This window comes from Phyllobates terribilis, unplaced genomic scaffold (assembly GCF_046119375.1).
Source record: "Phyllobates terribilis strain yellow unplaced genomic scaffold, ASM4611937v1 Scaffold_2__4_contigs__length_985480577, whole genome shotgun sequence".
Lineage (NCBI taxonomy): Eukaryota > Metazoa > Chordata > Amphibia > Anura > Dendrobatidae > Phyllobates > Phyllobates terribilis.
In genome coordinates this window covers 389,707,542-389,730,318 of record NW_027362762.1, presented here as the reverse complement: position 1 = coordinate 389,730,318, position 22,777 = coordinate 389,707,542, and the positions used below count along the sequence as shown (strand labels likewise).

The following is a 22,777-nucleotide window of genomic DNA, read 5'->3' as shown; positions in this document are numbered from 1 at the left end:
ACATAGTCCTCCATACAGAATAATGGACCCCACATAGTCCTCCATACAGAATAATGGACCCCACATAGTCCTCCATACAGAATAATGGACCCCACATAGTCCTCCATACAGAATAATGGACCCCACATAGTCCTCCATACAGAATAATGGACCCCACATAGTCCTCCATACAGAATAATGGACCCCACATAGTCCTCCATACAGAATAATGGACCCCACATAGTCCTCCATACAGAATAATGGACCCCACATAGTCCTCCATACAGAATAATGGACCCCACATAGTCCTCCATACAGAATAATGGACCCCACATAGTCCTCCATACAGAATAATGGACCCCACATAGTCCTCCATACAGAATAATGGACCCCACATAGTCCTCCATACAGAATAATGGACCCCACATAGTCCTCCATACAGAATAATGGACCCCACATAGTCCTCCATACAGAATAATGGACCCCACATAGTCCTCCATACAGAATAATGGACCCCACATAGTCCTCCATACAGTATAATTGGCCCCACATAGTCCTCCATACAGAATAATGGGCCCCACATAGTTCTCCATACAGAATAATGGGCCCCACATAGTCCTCCATACAGAATAATGGGCCCCACATATTCCTCCATACAGAATAACTGGCACCATATACTCCTTCATACAGAATAATGGGCCCCACATAGTCCTCCATACAGAATAATGGACCCCACATAGTCCTCCATACAGAATAATGGACCCCACATAGTCCTCCATACAGAATAATGTGCCCCACATAGTCCTCCATACAGAATAACTGGCACCACATACTCCTTCATACAGAATAATGGGCCCCACATAGTCCTCCATACAGAATAACGGGCCCCACATAGTCCTCCATACAGAATAACGGACCCCACATAGTCCTCCATACAGAATAATGGACCCCACATAGTCCTCCATACAGAATAATGGACCCCACATAGTCCTCCATACAGAATAATGGACCCCACATAGTCCTCCATACAGAATAATGGACCCTACATAGTCCTCCATACAGAATAATGGACCCCACATAGTCCTCCATACAGAATAATGGACCCCACATAGTCCTCCATACAGAATAATGGACCCCACATAGTCCTCCATACAGAATAATGGACCCCACATAGTCCTCCATACAGAATAATGGGTCCCACATAGTCCTCCATACAGAATAATGGTGTCACATAGTCCTCCATACAGAATAATGGACCCCACATAGTCCTCCATACAGAATAATGGACCCCACATAGTCCTCCATAGAGAATAATGGACCCCACATAGTCCTCTATACAGAATAATGGACCCCACATAGTCCTCTATACAGTATAATGGGTCCCACATACTCCTCCATACAGAATAATGGGCCCCACATAGTCCTTCATACAGAATAATGGGTCCCACATATTCCTCCATACAGATTTGACATGCATGTCTTAGTCTTAGATATACAGTTACCTGGGAAATTTTATATGTCAACTGGAAAATACAGCATGTCAAAGAGGAAATCCACCTTAGTATATCATCTAGATTAATCAGATCAGTCAACAGCCAGGGGTGTTTCTTTTTAAAAAGTGACAATCACTTTAACTACCAAACGCACAGGCATTACAGGTATATCAGCAGCTCCGCTGTATGTACTCTCAATCCTATAATTGCCCAACAGTTTACTATATAGTTATGCTAATTGGACAAATATCTACAGCACCTGGGATAGTTATGGAAAATCTCAGGATACCGTGGTTCGAACTTGGCTGACACAAGCCTATAGTAATTGCTGCGCTGTGATCCCAATCATGTCTGCTTAGCCATGATGAGACTGGTTGGAGGAGTATTCCCATACAACAAAAGCAACTGCTTGACTCTAATTATGATATAATAGAAGCTGGAGGGAATAAGTCTAGAAAAGCAGAGCATTTCAAGAAAAATAACAATCTACACATTTATATTGTTTGCAACATTACTGGACATGAACAGGTCATATAACAGAATCAGAAAAATACCCAACGACCGTTGGAAAAAAGGGTATGTAAACTAACTAACAAACCAAGGAGCAGAAAAAATACCCATTAAAAAATAACTTTTAATATAACATTTAAAAATGTGTACCAAATAGTACAGTTAGGACAAACTACATATATTGAGATGAGATACTAGATAATAAGGGGATGGTGGGGATAGTCATATACCAATCAAAAATTGACCCTGAATAACCCTGGTAGAGGAGCTCTCCCTACCTAGCAACGGAGTGATATCACCCTAAGGGTTAAGATGGTGCCCCCCCTACACAAAAGCTGTCCCTCACCCAACCCTCAATATCCCTACTCAGACACATACACACAAATGACCAGTAATTTTTAAAGTTGGCGAACTAAATATATATCGGACACACAATAATTATGTCAATAGGGATACTAAATACATACACAGAAAATAGATAGGATCGCCTAGAAAAATAAAGGCAATCCTTGTAAGACAATAGCCAATTACAACATATACTGGTCAACCATTATATAGCTTCAAAAATGTATAGCAATGGACTTATTCTTATACAGAGCTTTCTGAGGTAGCACTTCAAAAATGTATAGCAAAGGACTTATACAGAGCTTTCTGAGGTTTTTGCTGTTAGACAAATGTCTCCTTCAGACCCCAGAACAATATATATATATAGCTGTGTGGACCAGGTCCAAAAAATGTTCGCAGCAAAACATATTCAATACATCAGGTGCCCTTAATAGCAGTTCCTTTAGGCAGGTATAAGATCACCAGCAGGTAAACATATCCCTCAAATATAATCCCAACCTAAAAAGGATCAAAAAAAGAAAAAATGAAAAATATGAAAAAAAAAAAATAAGAAAAAAAAAGAAAAATGTCCCAATTAGTCTCAGTAGTTTCAAAAAAATATATATAACAATAGACTTATCTTGTTCAGATCCTTCTGAGGTTCTGGCTGATCCTCCTGTAGAAAAGATCCCTTCAGACACAAAAGATTTATAGCTGTAGGAACCCGGTCCAGAAGATAATCCCAGCAACAAAATATAAGCAGGTTGCTTCAGAGGCACACCAGAAGTCTTTAGTAATGGTCCCTCAGGCAGGTGTAGAATCAGGTTTACTTCAAAAACACACCAGAAGTCCTTAATAATGGTCCCTCAGGCAGATATAGAATTATCAGCAAATAACATATATTTAAATATGGTCCCAAAATCGTCAACAGATCAAAAAGTCCTTTCAGAGTAGTCTCATAGTCCTTACGCGTTTCACCCCCCCCTCCTTAATGCGGGGCTCATCAGGGGACAAAATTGTACTAGAGGAGAAAAAGTGTACTGATAATAAGTGCTACCAAGTTAGAGTTCAATCACATATAAACTAAGCAGGACCCTATATTTATACCTCCCTCCACGTGCTAACACGCCGTGGGATTAGACCCACCTGTAGTTAGTTACATACTCGCCATGATTTTGGAACGCAAGCTGCGCTCCACGATCCCCCCTTCCTTCCTTCCTCACGCGTGATCAGTTCCGGTAGTTAAGTCAGACGTCATTTCCGCTTGCGTAAGTACCGATCTAGACTGGAGAAGTTACGCAAACTGCGTACTGTTTAACTTCATAGTGGAAGACTCGCAGCCACGGTCAACTAACGTCAAAACTGACAACGCATAGAACCATCACACGGGGGGGGGGGGGGGGGGGACCATAATAAGGTATGAGGGTATAATAAGAATCCCCATAAGAGGCCATATATAAATAAATTTAGGCTGATAGGGGGGCCATATATAATTAAATTTAGGCTAATAAATACATCTAAAAATATATTGTATCCCTATGTCATAATAATGAATACACTAGGCAAACTTTCAAGTATAAGCAACAGTGTTATGATACAATAGAAGAGGGAGAAAAAAACAATTTTTTAGAGATGATGTAAAATATGCTAATTGCTCTGTCAACCATAGGTAGAAAATCAGAGCTGCCCATACAGATATACCTGGGCAGCAGAATCCATTAGCAATCAATCAGGATTGTCCCAACAAAGGCCAGTATTCATTTTTTAAATATTGGAACATAATGATATATATATAAATCCTTAATCCGGAGAAAGAGACTGATATTGATTTTTGAATAAAGTCTAATAAAGTAGAAAAAAATAGAAAAATAGAAAAGGCTAGACAAAACTAGAAAAATTCAGCTGTTCGTTAATGCCCCCAGGGCTCAAAGACTCCAGCCAAAAAATCCATCTGGATTCCCGCTGTAAAAATTTTTTTGTCCCAATCGCCCTGGCGACAATGGGGGTTAACAACCTCTACTGAGCGAAACGTGATGGAGTTCAAATCACCTCCATGATGTACATTTACATGCTTCGCCAGAGGTGTATCTCTCTTGTTTCGAATATCACCCAGATGTTCACCAATTCGAACCTTCAATTGTCTTTTTGTTTTTCCCACATAGTCTTTGGGACATGTACACGTACAAATGTATATGACACCCATAGTTTTACAGTTGGCGAAATGTTTGTTTTTATAGGTGCGTCCAGTTGCTGAGCTGGTAAAAGTCCCTGAGATTGAAATATATCTGCAAAAAGTACATTGTCCACACCTAAAGGTGCCTACAGAACTTTTATCCAACCAAGTCCCTTCTCTCTTAGGGGGCACAAAGTGACTATGCACCAAGTAATATTTTACAGATTTGCCTCTCCTAAAAGTAACAGATGGATAATCAGTAATCCATTTAGAGATATCGGGATCAGTTCTTAAAATGCCCCAATATTTTCTCAAAATTGTCATGATTTTTGGATGCTGGTCATCGAAGGTTCCAATAAGTCTAGTCAAGGAGGTCTGTTGAGACCAATCTCGAGGTACAAGTAATTTAGACCTATCTTGTTGCAGGGCAAAGTTAAATGCTTTATTCACCATCCTTTAGATCCTTGGCTTTCCTAAAAAAGTCAGAAGAAGAGGAGCAATTCCTCCGCAACCTCAAAAACTGACCTTTAGGGATCCCTTGTTTCAAGGGGATAGGATGGTGACTCCCCCATTTTAGAAGACTATTGGCCGCCGTCGGTTTTCTAAAGATGGATGACCTTAAGATACCCGATTCACCAATGGCTATCTCAACATCCAGAAAAGCGATTTTTTTACCTCCTATCTCGTAGGTGAACTTAAGGCCCAGTTCGTTAATATTTAGGCATTGAATAAACCCAACAAAGGATGCCTCATCTCCCGTCCAGAGGACGAGGATATCGTCGATATAACGGCCCCAAAACTGGATGTATGGACCCCCGACGACATCCCCGTTCCCAAAGACTATCGTGTCCTCCCACCAGCCCAGGAGCAGATTAGCATAAGTAGGGGCACAAGGGCTCCCCATTGCTGTGCCCCTGAGCTGGTGGTAAAAATTCCCGTGGAACAAAAAGAAATTATGCGTCAGGACATAATGAAGTAATTGAAGAATAAAATCATTATGTGGAATCAAATGGTTCCCTCTAGATTTAAGGTAAAATTCAACTGCCGAAATGCCCGCTGTATGATGAATACTCGAGTAAAGGGCTTCAACATCAATTGATGCTAAAATAGTCCCTGGGTCAACTACAACATCATCTAGTTTTGTTAATAGATCAGTTGTATCCCTCAGAAAGGATGGGAGGGCTATAACAAAGGGCCTAAGTATCTGATCAAGATATATACTCGAGTTTTGGCTCAAAGCATCCACACCAGAAACAATTGGTCTCCCTTTCAATGGAGGATAGCCCTTATGGACCTTCGGGAGGGCATAGAAGGTCGCAATCACAGGGAACTTAGGGAGGAGAAACCTAAATTCATTTAAAGATATCAGACCATCTTGTTTGGCTTGTTGCAAGATGTTCGAGAGCGCCCTCATATATATATAGTAGTGGGATCCCCCTGCAAGACCTTATAGGTCACGGTATCAGAGAGGATATCCATATAACAGAATCACACTTTGAATGAGGTCATCCATCCATTTTGTTTTTTGTGTATGAAAATAAGTATAGAATGTGATATATGCTTTTGATCCAGTTCATTCATCGTTTGGTCTGAATGTCTATTTTTAACATCAGTATGGCATCCTTTTTTTTCTTTCACGATAGGTAAAAAAAGAAAGAAAAAAAGGAGGTAAAGTCTTCAAGCTTTTCTGTCCCATTAGACTATGTGCATATGTTGAGTATTTGGATGCAGAAATATCTCTTGGCAGGAAAAATGCAGTGGCAAAAATGAGCGTTTTTGCTGCTTTTCCGATCGATTTTTTGCATGCGTTTTTGGACAACAATGAATGCGATAGAGATAGACAATAGAGAGACAGACATACCTATAGACAGCCAGCCAGCCGTATAGACAGCCAGCCATATAGACAGCCAGACCCACTCGCGGTCAGGCACCCCGCTAGGCTATGGGCGGAGGAGAGCAGTGCCAGCACCCGCCCTTCTCCCCCTGTTGCTCAGGGCCCCGGCAGCCGGATACTTACCTCTCCCTGTGCGTCCGCAGATCCGCTGTCTTCCTGCTGTGCGCTCCCTGTGACGTCTCAGGTCAGAGGGTGCGATGACGTCATTCCACCGCGCCCTCCCCTGAGCCATCACAGGCAGCGCAGAGCGGGACGAGTCCGGACCTCAGCAGCGGCAGCAGGTGAGGAGGAGTGAGGTGAGTATTTGATTTTTTTTTTTTTTATACAGGGGGTGACATCCTGCATGGGGCATTATATGGGGTGGTGACATCCTGCATGGGGCATTATAAAGAGGGGGTTTGACATCCTGCATGGGGCATTTTAAAGAGAGGGGGGTGATATTCTGCATGGGGCACTATAAAGAGGGGGGGTGACATCCTGCATGGGGTATTATATGGGGGTGAAAGGGACATCCTGCATGGGGCATTATATGGTGGGGGGACATCCTGCATGGGTCATTATAAGAGGGGTGACATCCTGCATGGGGTATTATATGGAGGGAAGGGACATCCTGCATGGGGCATTATATGGGTGGTAAAGGGACATCCTGCATGGGGCATTATATGGGTGGGAAAGGGACATCCTGCATGGGGCATTATATGGGGGGGAAAGGGAGATCCAGCATGGGGCATTATATGGTGGGGAAAGGGACATCCTGCATGGGACATTATATGGGGTGGTGACATCCTGCATGGGGCATTATAAAGAGGGGGTTTGACATCCTGCATGGGGCATTTTAAAGAGAGGGGGGTGATATTCTGCATGGGGCACTATAAAGAGGGGGAGGGGGGGTGACATACTGCATGGGGCATTATATGGGTGGGAAAGGGACATCCTGCATGGGGCATTATATGGGGGGGAAAGGGACATCCTGCATGGGGCATTATATGGGGGGGAAAGGGACATCCTGCATGGGACATTATATGGGGGGGACGACATCCTGCATGGGTCATTATATGGGGGGGAGGGACATCCTGCATGGGGCATTATATGGGGTGGTGACATCCTGCATGGGGCATTTTAAAGAGAGGGGGGTGATATTCTGCATGGGGCATTAAATGGGGGTGAAAGGGACATCCTGCCTGGGTCATTATATGAGGGGTGACATCCTGCATGGGGTATTATATGGGGGTGAAAGGGACATCCTGCATGGGGCATTATATGGGTGGGAAAGGGACATCCTGCTTTGGGCATTATATGGGTGGGAAAGGGACATCCTGCATGGGGCATTATATGGGTGGGAAAGGGACATCCTGCATGGGGCATTATATGGGTGGGAAAGGGACATCCTGCATGGGGCATTATATGGGGGAGAAAGGGACATCCTGCATGAGACATTATATGGGGGGGGGGATATCCTGCATGGGTCATTATATGGGGGGAGGGACATTCTGCATGGGGAACTATATGGAAGGGACATCCCGCATAGGGCATTATATGGGGGGGAGGGACATCCTGCATGGGGCATTATATGGGTGGGAAAGGGACATCCTGCATGGGGCATTATATGGGGGGGAAAGGGAGATCCAGCATGGGGCATTATATGGTGGGGAAAGGGACATCCTGCATGGGACATTATATGGGGTGGTGACATCCTGCATGGGGCATTATAAAGAGGGGGTTTGACATCCTGCATGGGGCATTTTAAAGAGAGGGGGGTGATATTCTGCATGGGGCACTATAAAGAGGGGGAGGGGGGGTGACATACTGCATGGGGCATTATATGGGTGGGAAAGGGACATCCTGCATGGGGCATTATATGGGGGGGAAAGGGACATCCTGCATGGGGCATTATATGGGGGGGAAAGGGACATCCTGCATGGGACATTATATGGGGGGGACGACATCCTGCATGGGTCATTATATGGGGGGGAGGGACATCCTGCATGGGGCATTATATGGGGTGGTGACATCCTGCATGGGGCATTTTAAAGAGAGGGGGGTGATATTCTGCATGGGGCATTAAATGGGGGTGAAAGGGACATCCTGCCTGGGTCATTATATGAGGGGTGACATCCTGCATGGGGTATTATATGGGGGTGAAAGGGACATCCTGCATGGGGCATTATATGGGTGGGAAAGGGACATCCTGCATGGGGCATTATATGGGTGGGAAAGGGACATCCTGCATGGGGCATTATATGGGTGGGAAAGGGACATCCTGCATGGGGCATTATATGGGTGGGAAAGGGACATCCTGCATGGGGCATTATATGGGGGAGAAAGGGACATCCTGCATGAGACATTATATGGGGGGGGGATATCCTGCATGGGTCATTATATGGGGGGGAGGGACATTCTGCATGGGGAACTATATGGAAGGGACATCCCGCATAGGGCATTATATGGGGGGGAGGGACATCCTGCATAGGGCATTATATGGGGGGGGGAGAAGTGACATCCTGCATGGGGCATTATATGGGGGGTGACATCCTGCATGGGGCATTATATGGGGGGTGATACCCTGCATGGAGCATTATATGGGGGGGTGATACCCTGCATGGGGCATTATATGGGGGGGTGATACCCTGCATGGGGCATTATAAGAGAGGGGGGGGGGACAGCCTGCATGGGGCATTATAAGGGGGAACAGCCTGCATAGGGCATTATGTGGGGAGAACAGCCTGCATGGAGCATTATATGGGGGGCAGTATCCTGTATGGAGAGTTATAAGGGGACCAGTATCCTGTACGGAGCGTTTTATGGGGGCCAGTATCCTGTACGGAGCGTTTTATGGGGGCCAGTATTCTGTACAGAGCGTTTTATGGGGGCCAGTATTCTGTACAGAGCGTTTTATGGGGGCCAGTATTCTGTACAGAGCGTTTTATGGGGGCCAGTATTCTGTACAGAGCGTTTTATGGGGGCCAGTATTCTGTACAGAGCGTTATATGGGGCCCAGTATTCCGTATGGAGCATTATATGGAGGCCAGTATTCCGTATGGAGCATTTTATGGGGGCCAGTATTCTGTATAGAGCATTTTATGCGGGCCATTATTCTTCATGGAGCGTTATATGGGGGCCATTATTCTGTATGGAGCGTTATATGGGGGCCAGTATTCTGTATGGAGCGTTATATGGGGCCCAGTATTCCGTATGGAGCATTATATGGAGGCCAGTATTCCGTATGGAGCATTTTATGGGGGCCAGTATTCTGTATAGAGCATTTTATGGGGGCCACTATTCTGTATGGAGCATTTTATGGGGGCCAGAATCCTGTATGGAGCGTTATATGGGGGCCAGTATTCTGTATGGAGCATTTTATGGGGGCAAGTATTCTGTATGGAGCATTTCATGTGGGCCAGTATTCTATATGGAGCGTTATAAGGGGGCCAGTATCCTGTATGGAGCATTTTATGGGGGCCAGTATTCTGTATGGAGCATTTTATGGGGGCCAGTATACTGTGTGGAGCGATTCGCCGGTTTCTGAGCTATTGTGGAATTTACTATAGATCTCCCTCATGTAATATAAGAAGTGAAATCTTTGCATTGTACTATACTTATATTTCTCTGCAGTATCTGTGCATCATGAATCGTGGTATGTGTTAAAGGGGCCCACTGAGACTCTTTCGCCCGGGGCCCAGAAAAACCTGGAGCCGGCCCTGCACAGTGCTATCCATCAAAACAACGGAGAGCACTCGTCTGATTTAAACGGTTGTGTGCACGAGCCCTTGCATGTAGATTTTGAGACATATTTAACTGCAAATTTCACTATACAGCATTACAAATCATCGCATGGAGTATAATCTGCTCAAAATCCACAGCATGCTCAGATTTTCATGCTGATTTTTTCCACTACATGTGGATGAGATTTTGAAAACCCCATTCACTTGTATTGTACTATAATTTGTTTTAGATTTGTGCACTGACTGAAGCAAATTTGTGGGCCCAAGTCAAGTGTGGAGCCCAGTAAATGCATACAAGAAGGACTCATAATTTTCCTCTCTTTGGTATCCACTTCGGTCTTTGATGCAGTACTTGAATGCACATAGTAGAAAATTGCTTTGCTATGTAAAATACTCATCTCTTCCTCATCTTTTTTATCTCTATCAATCTATATATAGCAAGGCTATAACCTTGCAAATTTAAGAAAGGTTTTATGCACAATTCCTAACATGAAAACTACCATCTTGCCAAATAACTATGTAAGGTGCTTTGTATGATTAAGTATTTAGCATTAAAAAGAATCCTGCAAATGGAGTAAAATGGAAACATGTACTCCATAGCTAGTATGTAAAAATATGCAAATAACCTCATCAGAGAAGAAGTAGACAGGAACTCTAGCGTCAACTATTGGAGGTAGCGATTCTAAAAAATCAGTATCAACATTAAAGAGTCTTGCCACGTGGCTTTAGCTAAAAAGCCAAACCAGAAACTTCATTTGTAGAAGCATGTTTTGGAGTGTTTGCCCCTCATTAGTGCAAAGCAAGAAGATTGGTTTGGCTGTGTGAGAGGCTCTGACAGGAGGGTAAAGATTCTCCCTGTGGAGAGTGCCAAGTCGGTGTAAGGAGACTTATAGGCCATGCAAAACCTATTCCCATAGAAGCATTGCATGGCCTACAAGTCTCCTTTTGCTGACTTGACACTCTCCACAAGGAGAATCTTTACCTTTAGACCCTATGCAAAAATCTAAAATCTAATAGTAGGGTTGCTTCAGCAATGAGCGGATGCCAGAGGTTTCTTGGATGTAGAGGGATCATATTATTTTTTAATATCTATATTTAACGTTTCCTTGGATTTTTAGTCTGTAATGAAAAGTCATGTGCTTTCAAGAAACATGAGCAATGGTAATAAATAACCAGCCAGTCTGCCTTCTGAGTGGAGGGATTACCATGCCCTGTGACACAAAGAAACCTGACCTAACTTGTGCATTCCAACAGCCAGTCTGGGCTCTCCTCACTTCCGCCTCTTGTAAATCCGCTTGCACTATATAAAGCCCATCCTTAAATAAAGATTCGGGATTTTTATTTTGGTTGTACATTAATGAAACATGTGACTAGCTTACTAGAAGAAAAAATGCTTTTTCCTTCTCCTTCAGCAGTGAAAGGTGACAGATGGCTGGCAGGGCATTTCACAGTTAGTCAGCTGCCAGGTGTAAACATGCAAGTGCAGACAGTACCTACCATGCCCGAACTGTCGTCTGCAAGTCATTTGCAAAACCCACATTAATAAATCTGATGGTACAGAGTAATTATGTACTCTGTATGAACCACATTGCATATATGCACCAACAACTATTGCTTGTGGTTTTCATTGTAGTTGAATTTTCTACTTTCAAACTAACGAGTGAAGAACACATTTCCACCAGAATATTGCCACACAATACTTCTGCTTCTTAATAACCCGATTTATATTGTGCAGCGTGTCAAAAAGATCATTTTCTTCACAGACAATTATATCTGTCCAAAAACCCTTGACTGAATCTGATGTCAATGACGATACAACTAAAGAAAACACTAGACTGAAGAACAAGGAGCGATTATTCCCAAATTTGCAAAGTCATCACCTAGCCAAAGCATTTAGGTCCCACCAACCCCTAAGTGGGGCTCAGAAAAGCCTCATCAGAACCGAACTGTGACTGCATCTGTGTGCCAGTGCCTTTGTTTCTAAATGGGACTGCGGGGGATAGGCAGGTACTGTATTAGTTCTGGCAATCTCAGAGAAGGGGTGGGGAACCTCAGGCCCGGCTTCGGAGACCTTTTATCCAGCCAATTTTTGCTGGCTGCCAGCCAATCAATTTCTTCTTGCTCTGTGAGCACGCTCGCGCAGTGTTCACCACTGAACCCTGAGACAAGTGCAATGAAACCTTACATCCTGACACCAGTGCCAGCGTCAGGACGTACTTTGTGGACGAAGTTAGCGCACAATTTTTACAGCCCACAAAGGATGGCATAAATATCCAAATAGCCCAAATGGCAGAAAAAAAAAAAAAGATTCCCCACCCCTGCCATAGAGAATTAATTTAGACAGGACAGTTCAGAGCCCTGCACTCACGATTAAAAGAGAATTTGCAAATCAGTGAGGGCCTGACTGATGGGAACCCCCATTGATCTAAAAGTTAACTTTTAATGGTAATAATAAGCTTTTACAACAGGACATACACACATTGGCCATTTTTGATGCATTTTTTTCAGCCAAAGCTAGACGTGCATTAAGCAGGAAGTCCTTCCTGCACTAGCTTTAAAAAAAGAAAAAAATCTAGGCTGATAAAAGCTATAAGAGAAGAATAAGTGACCATTGGGAAAGGGAGGGATAGCAGCGGGAGAAGAGGTGTCCGCTGGGAAAGGAAGGCATAACAGCGGGAGAAGAGGTGTCCACTGGGAAAGGGAGGGATAACAGCGGGAGAAGAGGTGTCCACTGGGAAAGGGAGGGATAACAGCGGGAGAAGAGGTGTCCACTGGGAAAGGGAGGGATAACAGCAGGAGAAGAGGTGTCCACTGGGAAAGGGAGGGATAACAGCAGGAGAAGAGGTGTCCACTGGGAAAGGGAGGGATAACAGCAGGAGAAGAGGTGTCCACTGGGAAAGGGAGGGATAACAGCAGGAGAAGAGGTGTCCACTAGGAAAGGGAGGGATAACAGCAGGAGAAGAGGTGTCCACTGGGAAAGAGGGATAACAGCAGGAGAAGAGATAACCACTGGGAAAAGGAGGGATAACAGAAGAAGAAGAGGTGTCCACTGGGAAAGGGAGGAATAACAGCAGAAGAGGTAACCACTGGGAAAAGGAGGGATAACAGAAGAAGAAGAGGTGTCCACTGGGAAAGGGAAGGATAACAGCAGGAGAAGAGGTGTCCACTGGGAAAGGGAGGAATAACAGCAGAAGAGGTAACCACTGGGAAAAGGAGGGATAACAGAAGAAGAAGAGGTGTCCACTGGGAAAGGGAAGGATAACAGCAGGAGAAGAGGTGTCCACTGGGAAAAGGAGGGATAACAGAAGAAGAAGAGGTGACCACTGGGAAAGGGAGGGATAACAGCAGGAGAAGAGGTGACCACTGGGAAAGGAAGGTATAATAACAGAAGAGGTGACCACTGGGAAAGGGAGGGATAACAGCAGGAGAAGAGGTGTCCACTAGGAAAGGGAGGGATAACAGCAGCAGTTTATAATTATTATAAAAGAAAAGACTGTAATTACATAGTATATTATATTGCCATGTACCTTCTCTGATTAAAAAAAAAGAAAAAGAAAAGCGGCATTTTTTGAGCCAAATAAAGGAGTGAACAGAAATGAAAGAAGAAATATCACTAATTAATTTATTAATTTACATGTCTTTTGGAAGGAGAAAAATGCATTTGCGTTGCCAGCCTAAGAACTAAATGGCATTTTAGGTGCATTTTTCGTGTTGAAAAAACTGCAGCATTTTACAGTTACATAAAAACGAATGAGATTTCTAAAATGTCTAACTTTTTTTTATTGCATTTCTTTTTACCTGTGGTGCATTTTTTTTTTGTTGATTTTTTTTTTTTTTTTTTAAAAAGGAGTAAATAAAATCTTTCAGAGCTTTAACTGCACACCAAGAACTGCATCATAAATGCTTCAAAAAGCGTAGTTTTCTGGCCATAGTTTGTAATTTTCATGCAGAAAACAATGAATAAAAATGCAGTGTGCAAAGAAGCGTTAAGGTTGTCGTCATACATAATTTTTTTTTTGGGGGGGAGGGGGAACGACACTGCAGTTTGATCAGTTGACAAAGCCAGAAGTGAACTCCAGGGGAATGGGAAATATAAGGAAAGGAAAACTTCTACTTCTCCTGCCTGCTGGACCCACGTATGGCTATGTGAACCCCTTCAAGGCCAGGCATTTAAGGGACAATAAATGTTCTATTTTTTCCATGAGCGTAACTGTATGATAGTTGTTTTTTTTTTTGTGGGATAAATTTGATTTGGTTGTAGCACCATTTTGTGTTGAAATAGAAAAAATTCTGCCAAGAAACAAGTGGCATTCACAGCCAAATGATCTTTATTAAATATTTAAAGTGAATGCATCATTAGAAAATAGCCTACTATTAATATAGCTTTGTGTGTTAAATTATGTTTTTTACATTTTTGGCAATGTATTTTTCATACCACAATCAGTATTGGAATATTTTTTGTTTCAATTTGCACACTGGCCACAGGGGCTATTTTAGACTGATCCTTCCAGTTCTTTACAGAAGACTTTCCAGCAGCCTCATTATTATCACAGGCAGGATTACAATGACAGGTAACACCTGTATACACAGTTGATAACAGAAGATCCACAGTTCACAATAGGCATGTAACAGATTACCCGGCTCCCTCCTCTCCTGCCTGCACAATATCCTTTACACACACTAAAATTCTTCCATACAAAAGATTGACTCAGACCCATTGCTGCTAATGTACATGTGAAATTCCTGAAAGAATAGGAAGTAGAATGTCTCAGCTTCGAGTACGAAAATTGCAGGATTTCTTCTTTTTTTTTTTTAAATACAGATTGAGATATGGAAAAAATATAAAAACCTTTTCGGCACTTTACTGTTCAGTGTTATGTTCAAGCTAGACTGAACATAAGCGCACAAAAAATTAAAAACATCATTACAATTAAAACAGAAATACAGACATGGTCAAAATGTGAGAGAATAGGGCCGATCATGCTAATGACACTCGGCTTAAACTCTGGCAGAGTTTGACCCAAATGCCATCTTACTGTGATAGGATTCTCTCGCATGAGAGAATTGCAGCACAGGTGCGTTGAAGATTGAAAACTTAATTTCTCCATGGTCTTTGTCCGCAGATGTCGGACTGCAGTAGAATGATATCTGAGTGCAGTCCGATGTTTCACGCGCACCGGAAACTTGTATGGGAGCCACAATTGTTTTCTCATGTAGAATTGACACAAGAAAAATATTGCAGATCTTCACTGCCCCATAGTGTAACATTGGGCCAAGTACTATCCGATAAAACATCGGAAAACATTTAGCAATGTTATAAGCGAGCCCTTCAAAGTAAGAAAAACCCTCAATGGTCACTCAAATAACTTGAAACTGTCAAGTCATTTTCAGTTTAAATTTAATTAATATCAATTAGTGAAAATCAGACATGGCTTTTGAATTGTGGTTCAACAGAACAAAACAAACTAATAAAAATGTCCTTGACAAAAATGGTGGTACCTCTAGAAAAGACTGAAAATAATTTGACCATAAGGACATGCTAAACTAAGGTGTGTCTTGTAATTAGTATCACAGTTGTCTACCGTCTTGTAATCAGTCAGTCTGCCTATATCAAGGGTGAAAAGTAGTCATTGTGCTGTTTGATATCATGGTGTGTACACACTGAACATGGACCAAAGAAAGCGAATAAGAGAAAAAATAGGTACTGTAACCCTCTTCCCCTTAGTTAAGCTCCATCCATGAGCAAAATGGAACAGGTCAGCAGTAAAACCCCCATTTCACTAAAGAATTTTTAGAATATCGGTTTTAGGGCTCGTTCACGCTCTGCGTTTTGTCCAGATTTTTTCTACACGTTTTAGCAGTAGAAAAAAAAACAGCATTTTATAGTACCAGCAAAGTGAATTAGATTTCTGAAATGTCATACAAATGCTGCTTATATCTTTCTTTTGGCATTGAACCAAAGTGGTGTTTTTTCAGTTCTGTAGCATGTCAATTCTTTCATTGTTTTTGCTGTGTGTTTCACCCAATCAAATGAATAAGAAAAAAACTCACGCAAAAATGCATAAAAACGTGTGCGTTTTATGCAGTACCGTATATTGCTGCAAACACCCTAGTTTTTGCTGCAGAAAAATCTGTTGCCAGTTCTCAACATGTGCACAGAGCCTTAGGTGTCGCATGACACTGAAATCACAGCGACATCTTGCAACATTGAATGTAATGATTTCCTATGGTGTTGTGTTGCAACCTGCAACATACTGTGACTGCGACCCACTTGTCAGACAGACAATGCAAGTCGCACCTGATCAGTGCATCCCTTGGAAATTTTATTTACTATAAACTCAGAGCTCTAAAATAAAGAGGAGACAGTAAGTCGCAGACAAATTGCAAAGATAGTTTTGTCACGCTACTTTTCTAAGAATTCCTGCATGACCTATGTCATCGTGGAACCCCAGCCTTAGGAACATGCAGAAAATCCTGAAAGACAACAATCAGTATGACAACCTCCTTGCTACACAAGAAAATGATAACTTTGGTGATGGCATGTTGGAAACTCTAGAATGTCAGTACATTGTCAATCATGGTATATTTTTGGAAAGCAATATATTTACGGTATTTTTTTTTAATACTAAATATTAAGCATGCCTGAATAATTTATATTCATTTATATGTGTAACACTTAAAAGTGATTTTATAAGAGCAGCTCAAGCCTCAGACACCGCTCTACAAAATAAATCCGACAAAATGAAGGACAGTTTTCATTCTTGTCCTACAAGCCGCCTGTTATTGAAGAATTACAACGGATGTGCAGTTCCCTAGAATTACTTTTATCGAAGAGCTCTTTAAAGAGTAGATAAACTGGGATTAAAACAGATTGCATTTCCAATATAAATGCCATTATACGGAGCACAGATTTTAGGCTGAGTTTTGAAGGCTGTAAGTACGCTTAATCCATAAAACAAAGCAGGCAAATAGGAATCTGGGAGACAGGAACACAATAGAGAACTTTCACATTTCGTACTGACTATACAAATTCATTTCTGGTAAAAATTAATCTGCTATCAAAAGGACAGATCATTTCTATGAAATGGTAGAGAATATTTTACTATGGACATGTTCGCCATGTAATTTTTTTCTGCTGTCTTTTTTCAGCACGAATCCGAAAATTATGCAACAGGAATCTTACGTGCTTCTTGAATTTTTGCTAAGCACTTTCACCTTTTTTGATGCGTTTTTAGTGGCAAGATGAAGCAGTGCTTTTAAATGAGTTTTTTCGTACAGAAGCAATAGAATTTTTTAAAATCGCAGCAGTGTTTTTTTACATGCTTTTTTTCAGGCTTCCCATAGAAGCTTATAGAGAAATATGCTCAATTTACAAGCATCTTTAATAGCATAGAGTAAAAACTTTTTCATAAAATCCCATCCACATTGCTTGACCTGTTGAACGCACCATATTTTCTGAACAGAAATTGCAGCATTTACGGTATATGGGAACATGGCCTCCGTGTCCAAGAGGAGAGGCAAAAATTAAATCATGTAATTGTTCACATTACCCCAGAATTTTACATTTAGGCAGTCAATGTACTTACAGTAACAACTAAGTTTTACACATCAGCAAAAAAATAAAAAGAGTATTTGAGCTATTTCACCATTGATTATTATCCAGCCGGTCTATTTTATACACGGTTTTATTTGTTGCAATGTGATAGGGATATGAGATTTACACTGCTAGGCATTTATTAATAGTTACACAGCAAGCGCGCTGTATGGGTGAAATTTTGTATTTTTGTTACGGACTCCTCACTGCTGTGAACAGCACAGAGGTTGTCTGCTTTATATGAGCCCCTAAACTAACCAGCAATGACTGCCTCTCATTGCGTGAAACATAGTAGGCCACAGATGGCGTCAGGTCTTTAGGTCTGTTTAAAAGTTGTGCGGCCATGGATTCTTTGCCTGTAAGTTAAAAGGGTTGTCCACTACTTATTATCCCCTCCCCAATGTATCCCCCCAGGCCCCATAAGTGTTTTTGTAAATACCTTCTGTTACAATTACTGCCTGTGAGCGGCGCTATCACTGGCCGCTCACAGGCATCACGTGACCACAGGCTGCAGCCGGCTACGACATCCACTGACGTCACGACAAGTCCAGGCTCCAGCCGAGGGTCCCTCTTCTGCGTTCCACGGTGGCTGCTGGGTTGTGGGCGGGATTACCCCCCAAGTCACACCCGGCATCCACCGCACGCTCTGCCTCTCCCCATTCATCGAGAAAGCGCACTGTGGATGCTGGGTGTGACGTGGGGGTAACCCCGTCCACAACTCATCAGCCACCGCGGGGACCCCAGCGCCGAGTCACGCCTCACTTGTTGTGACGTCATCACGGGGTCACGTGATGCCTGTGAGTGGCCACTGATAGCGCCACTCACAGGCAGAACCTGCAACAGAAGGTATTTACAAATATACTTATGGGCCCCGGGGAGATACATTGGGGGGATAATAAAAAGTTGTGGCCAACTTCTTTAAGCTACAATTGTGTATTGGCTATTGTTCTGTTATATTGACTGTTTCATATTTCCTAGCCCTGATCCTGACCTTGGGATTTTTTGAGTGTGTGTGTTTTTGTGTTTGTTTGTTTTTTTTTTTGTTTTTTTTTTTTAGATTACGCTCCTGGTTCATCCTTCAGATTTGTCATCTGGTTCCTGTGATACCACTCCCGACTTGTATCCTACCTAGGGTACTGTCTCATCCTCTTGCCTGTTACATCCAAGCTAATCTAACAATTTAGATTCCTGATAGAATTCCTTACTTTGCATTACAATACTAAGGACTATGATCTGGAAATCCAACTTGGAAGGGGTTAAGGGTGAAAAACAGGGAAGATTTATTTTTTTTACAAGCACCTTGGGGTTGCAAGAAGTAAACTAACTGTAACTTAGGTGACATTCACACATTCAGTATTTGGTCAGTATTTTACATCAGTATTTGTAAGTCAAAACCAGGAGTGGGTGATAAATACAGAAGTGGTGACGTGTTTCTATTATACTTTTCCTCTGATTGTTCCACTCCTGGTTTTGGCTTACAGATACTGATTTAAAATACTGAGTGATGTGAATGTGGCCTTAGAGAATTACATTTTCTACTGAGATCATGATCTTAAATGAAGAAAAATTGACAAGAAGCAGTTAGAACATTGGCCGTAACAGAAGAAGAGGGATATGGCATGAACATTTAGAACTGGGTGTCATCATCACTGTATCGCTGATAGTAGAGACAAAGATGAAGAAGATGAAAAAGTAGAAGTCGAAGTTGAGCCTTATGGGTAAAGAATGACAAGGAATATAGGGAAGGATGAAGAACCACTGAAGGAGTTCTTAAATAAGGACCAGTTGGAGGGGTATGAGGAAAACCAGGACAATGCAGAATTAGAATATAGCTGGCTTAAATACATTTCAAGATTTGTAACTAGGCTTATCCCAGAAAACAAACATCTATATAATGACACTTACCCATGATGGAATCCCTGCGAAAAACATCTCTGTCGAATATGTAAAAGGAGAGGTGGCGAAAGTTTCTTGGAATCTCACAATAAAAATCTTCTCCGTAAAAAGGACTGAACAGGGAAGAGAAAAAAGCTCAGGTTATTCTTTAGATTTTCCACTATTATCACATTTAACTTAAAATATCAATCATTCTGAGTTTTCAACAACAAAATGATAACACAATACTATAGCAATAGCAATTCGATATAGGATGACAGCCACAACCCTAACAGCATTGGACAAGATAAAAAAATCAAGCATATATGGGTTTTTACCCCACCAGAGTAAATAATGATCTAGTGATTAAGTGTCAATGCCAACATAACCCATGTACACGTGTGGCACTGTTTTTGGGGGAAACATTGGTTTAAGAATTTTTGGAAAATTCTAAAGCATTTTAACTTGAATCCACATTTAACATTCATTGCTAGAGACAGCTGGCTTCGCAGCACGCAAGACTCGTTGCAAGACCCAACCATTCAGCATGGGCATTTCATTGGTTATACACTGGTATCACTGAAGTGCATGTGTAGTAGAGTCTCTCTACAGTACAGCATTACATGGCAAATATTTGTATATCCTTGTAGACTGTAAGCCCTCACGGGCAGGATTCTCGCTCCTTCTGTACCAGTCACCATCACGTTTTGTTAAAGATCATTGTAATTGGTTTTGTATGTATACCCCTTTTTCACATGTAAAGCACCATGGAATAAATGGCGCTATAATAATAATAAATAATAATAATAATATCCTGTACAAGTTCCTGAAGAAGCACTGGCTCAAGTGAGGTTTTCAACCCACCTGGTCACAACAGCAAACATTATATTGTAACTTTAGGGACCAATGTATTTAAATTTACAATGAAATGAAAAATCCACAATAAGCCTAATGATTTATAAACTACAAAAAAAAGTCAAAGCACTACTTCAATAAATTTACGGTGTTGTCTATCATTGAGTACAGATTTGTTTTATTTTACTTAAAGGTAATTTATAAGAAGAATCAACCCTCTTAAGCCATATATACAAGTATGCAGATCATAGATCGTTGAATAAATGATAACTTGATATCTGCGATCCAGTGAGCCAACCCTCATTACAAACACTGCTAGCAGAGCTCGCCTCAGGGTATGTGCCCACGTAGCGTTTTACAAGAGTATTTGCTGCGGAATTTCCGCAGCGGAAACGCTTGTAAAACGCTTGTCAATCCACACCCCATGATCCCCAATGAGAATCCGCAAGTTCTATGCCCATGCTGCGGATTTTTCTGCAGAGTTTTTGATGCGCAGAAAAATCTGCAGCATGTTAATTAATTTTGCGTTTAATCAAATGGAATTGCCTTTTCAATGCATGAAAAAACGCAAGGCAATTCCGCATGTTGAAAACGCCCGAAAAAAGCTTGCGTAATTCCGCGTGCGTTTTTCCGGGAGAGGACATGCAGAAATTAAGCGCAAATTTTCCGCTTCATTTCTGCAACGTGGGCACATAGCCTCATAGTGCTGTCAGTTCTGCTGTACTGCCCCTCTCCCCATCACACTAGTTGCTGGGATGAAAGGTGAAGTAGTGTTAGCAATCACAGTCAGGTCTGTTCTAGTCCAGGCACTCATAATCACACCCAGGTCTTGTCTTTGATTACATGTTTCACACTGAGACACCTGCTCTAAGTTACTGGGGGGTTTGTCTTCTTTCTGTTGCTGCTCGCTAATGATTGGGCAACATCATACAGGGGAAGAAGTACACACCCACAGAGTCAGATTCTTGGAAAGAGCTCTGCCTTGCCCATAGATCTTAAAAGCTTATTTTCATATTAATTATATTTCTCTGGAAGACAATGTATCGCAGATATCAAGGTATCATTTTTCCAACTTTCTGTAACCAGAATGTCCATAGACAACCCGAAATACGTACATTTAAAGGGATAATCCCTCTGACAGATTCCTTTAAATGTATATATTTTGGGCTAAAAAAACATTTTTGCAATTAACTTTTATTTAACACTTTGCATCATTTGTCTTCTATAGACTGTGCTGCACTGCCTATTGCTGCCTGCAGAATGCATTAACTGAAAACTTATCAGGGAGCTTGCTCTGAGGGGAGAGTTTATAAATATCTGTTATATGTTTTCCCTAAACTCCTTACTGCTGATTTAAGACCACATCAAAGTTGAATGTGTATTTAAACAAAGAGTCTGTTAAAAAAAATAAATAAAAAAGAATGGTGCCAAACGACTAATGAAACCCAACTGCAAAAATTATTTTGAGGCAAAAAATACATACAATTAAGCAACAAAAAAAAAATTGACCCCAAAAGGTGAATAACTCCTTTAATAACTTGTTTGTGATTTTCTGGTGGTTTCCCTTACAATACAGAATGCAGCATTAATTTTTTGGATGGTGGAATTTATATGGGAAATGAGGTTTTGAGATCAAACACCATATGAAGAAAAATACTTTCCAATGTGAGAGATTCTTAACTCACTGAATGCCTATGCTCTACGATTGTTGTGAGATCAAGCCAATTCTCAAGAAATTGCAATTAAATGTAAAGAAAAGAATTACACTGACTATACTGTATGTCAGGTTATGCAACATATGTAATGCATTCATTTTTTTTATTATTGGCTAAAATATATGCAAGATTGCAAAACTCCAGAAGGCACATGAAATTATTCCCACCATCCCTCAATCCACAATAGCTAGACTATAAAATTAGTCCAGCACTGAAGTGTACAGCCATTTGCTTGTTTACTAATAAAGTCACTTCACTTGCTCATCCTACTGTCTGTCAGCCATGCCCGCATATAAACTTTTGGTTCGGAGTGGAAAAAAGAAAATCATGTAGAAAGGTTTAGCCACATTTCTCTTTAGTTATATAACTAGATGACAGAGGACCTGCAGCAGACTATTTTCAGTGCAGCAGTGTACAAGTCATGGGCTACTCTGACCTACTGCAGAACGGGACATTTAGCCACGCTGTAGGGAGGCACCAGCAGTAAGGGTCTATCGGCCGGCTCCTCCCTGCTTTTTGTGCACACAGTAGGTATAGTAAGAGCAGCAGCACAGCGGCCTTGATCCTAGCAGAGAACCTCTATGCTGCATACTAAATAAGGTGGGGGGCGTTGCGATACATCCTGCAAATATTATAAGGACAC

General features: G+C 41.8%; 1 protein-coding gene across 2 annotated transcripts in view; it reads right to left on the bottom strand.

Annotated features, from left to right (window-relative positions):
* Nucleotides 1–22,777, bottom strand: part of RASA3 (RAS p21 protein activator 3) — a 230,725-nt gene that overhangs the window by 108,536 nt on the left and 99,412 nt on the right. For both annotated transcript variants that reach the window (XM_073664847.1, XM_073664846.1), the window contains exon 3: nt 19,595–19,698. In XM_073664847.1, coding sequence (XP_073520948.1) covers nt 19,595–19,698 — 104 coding nt within the window. The remainder of the gene's footprint in view (nt 1–19,594; nt 19,699–22,777) is intronic.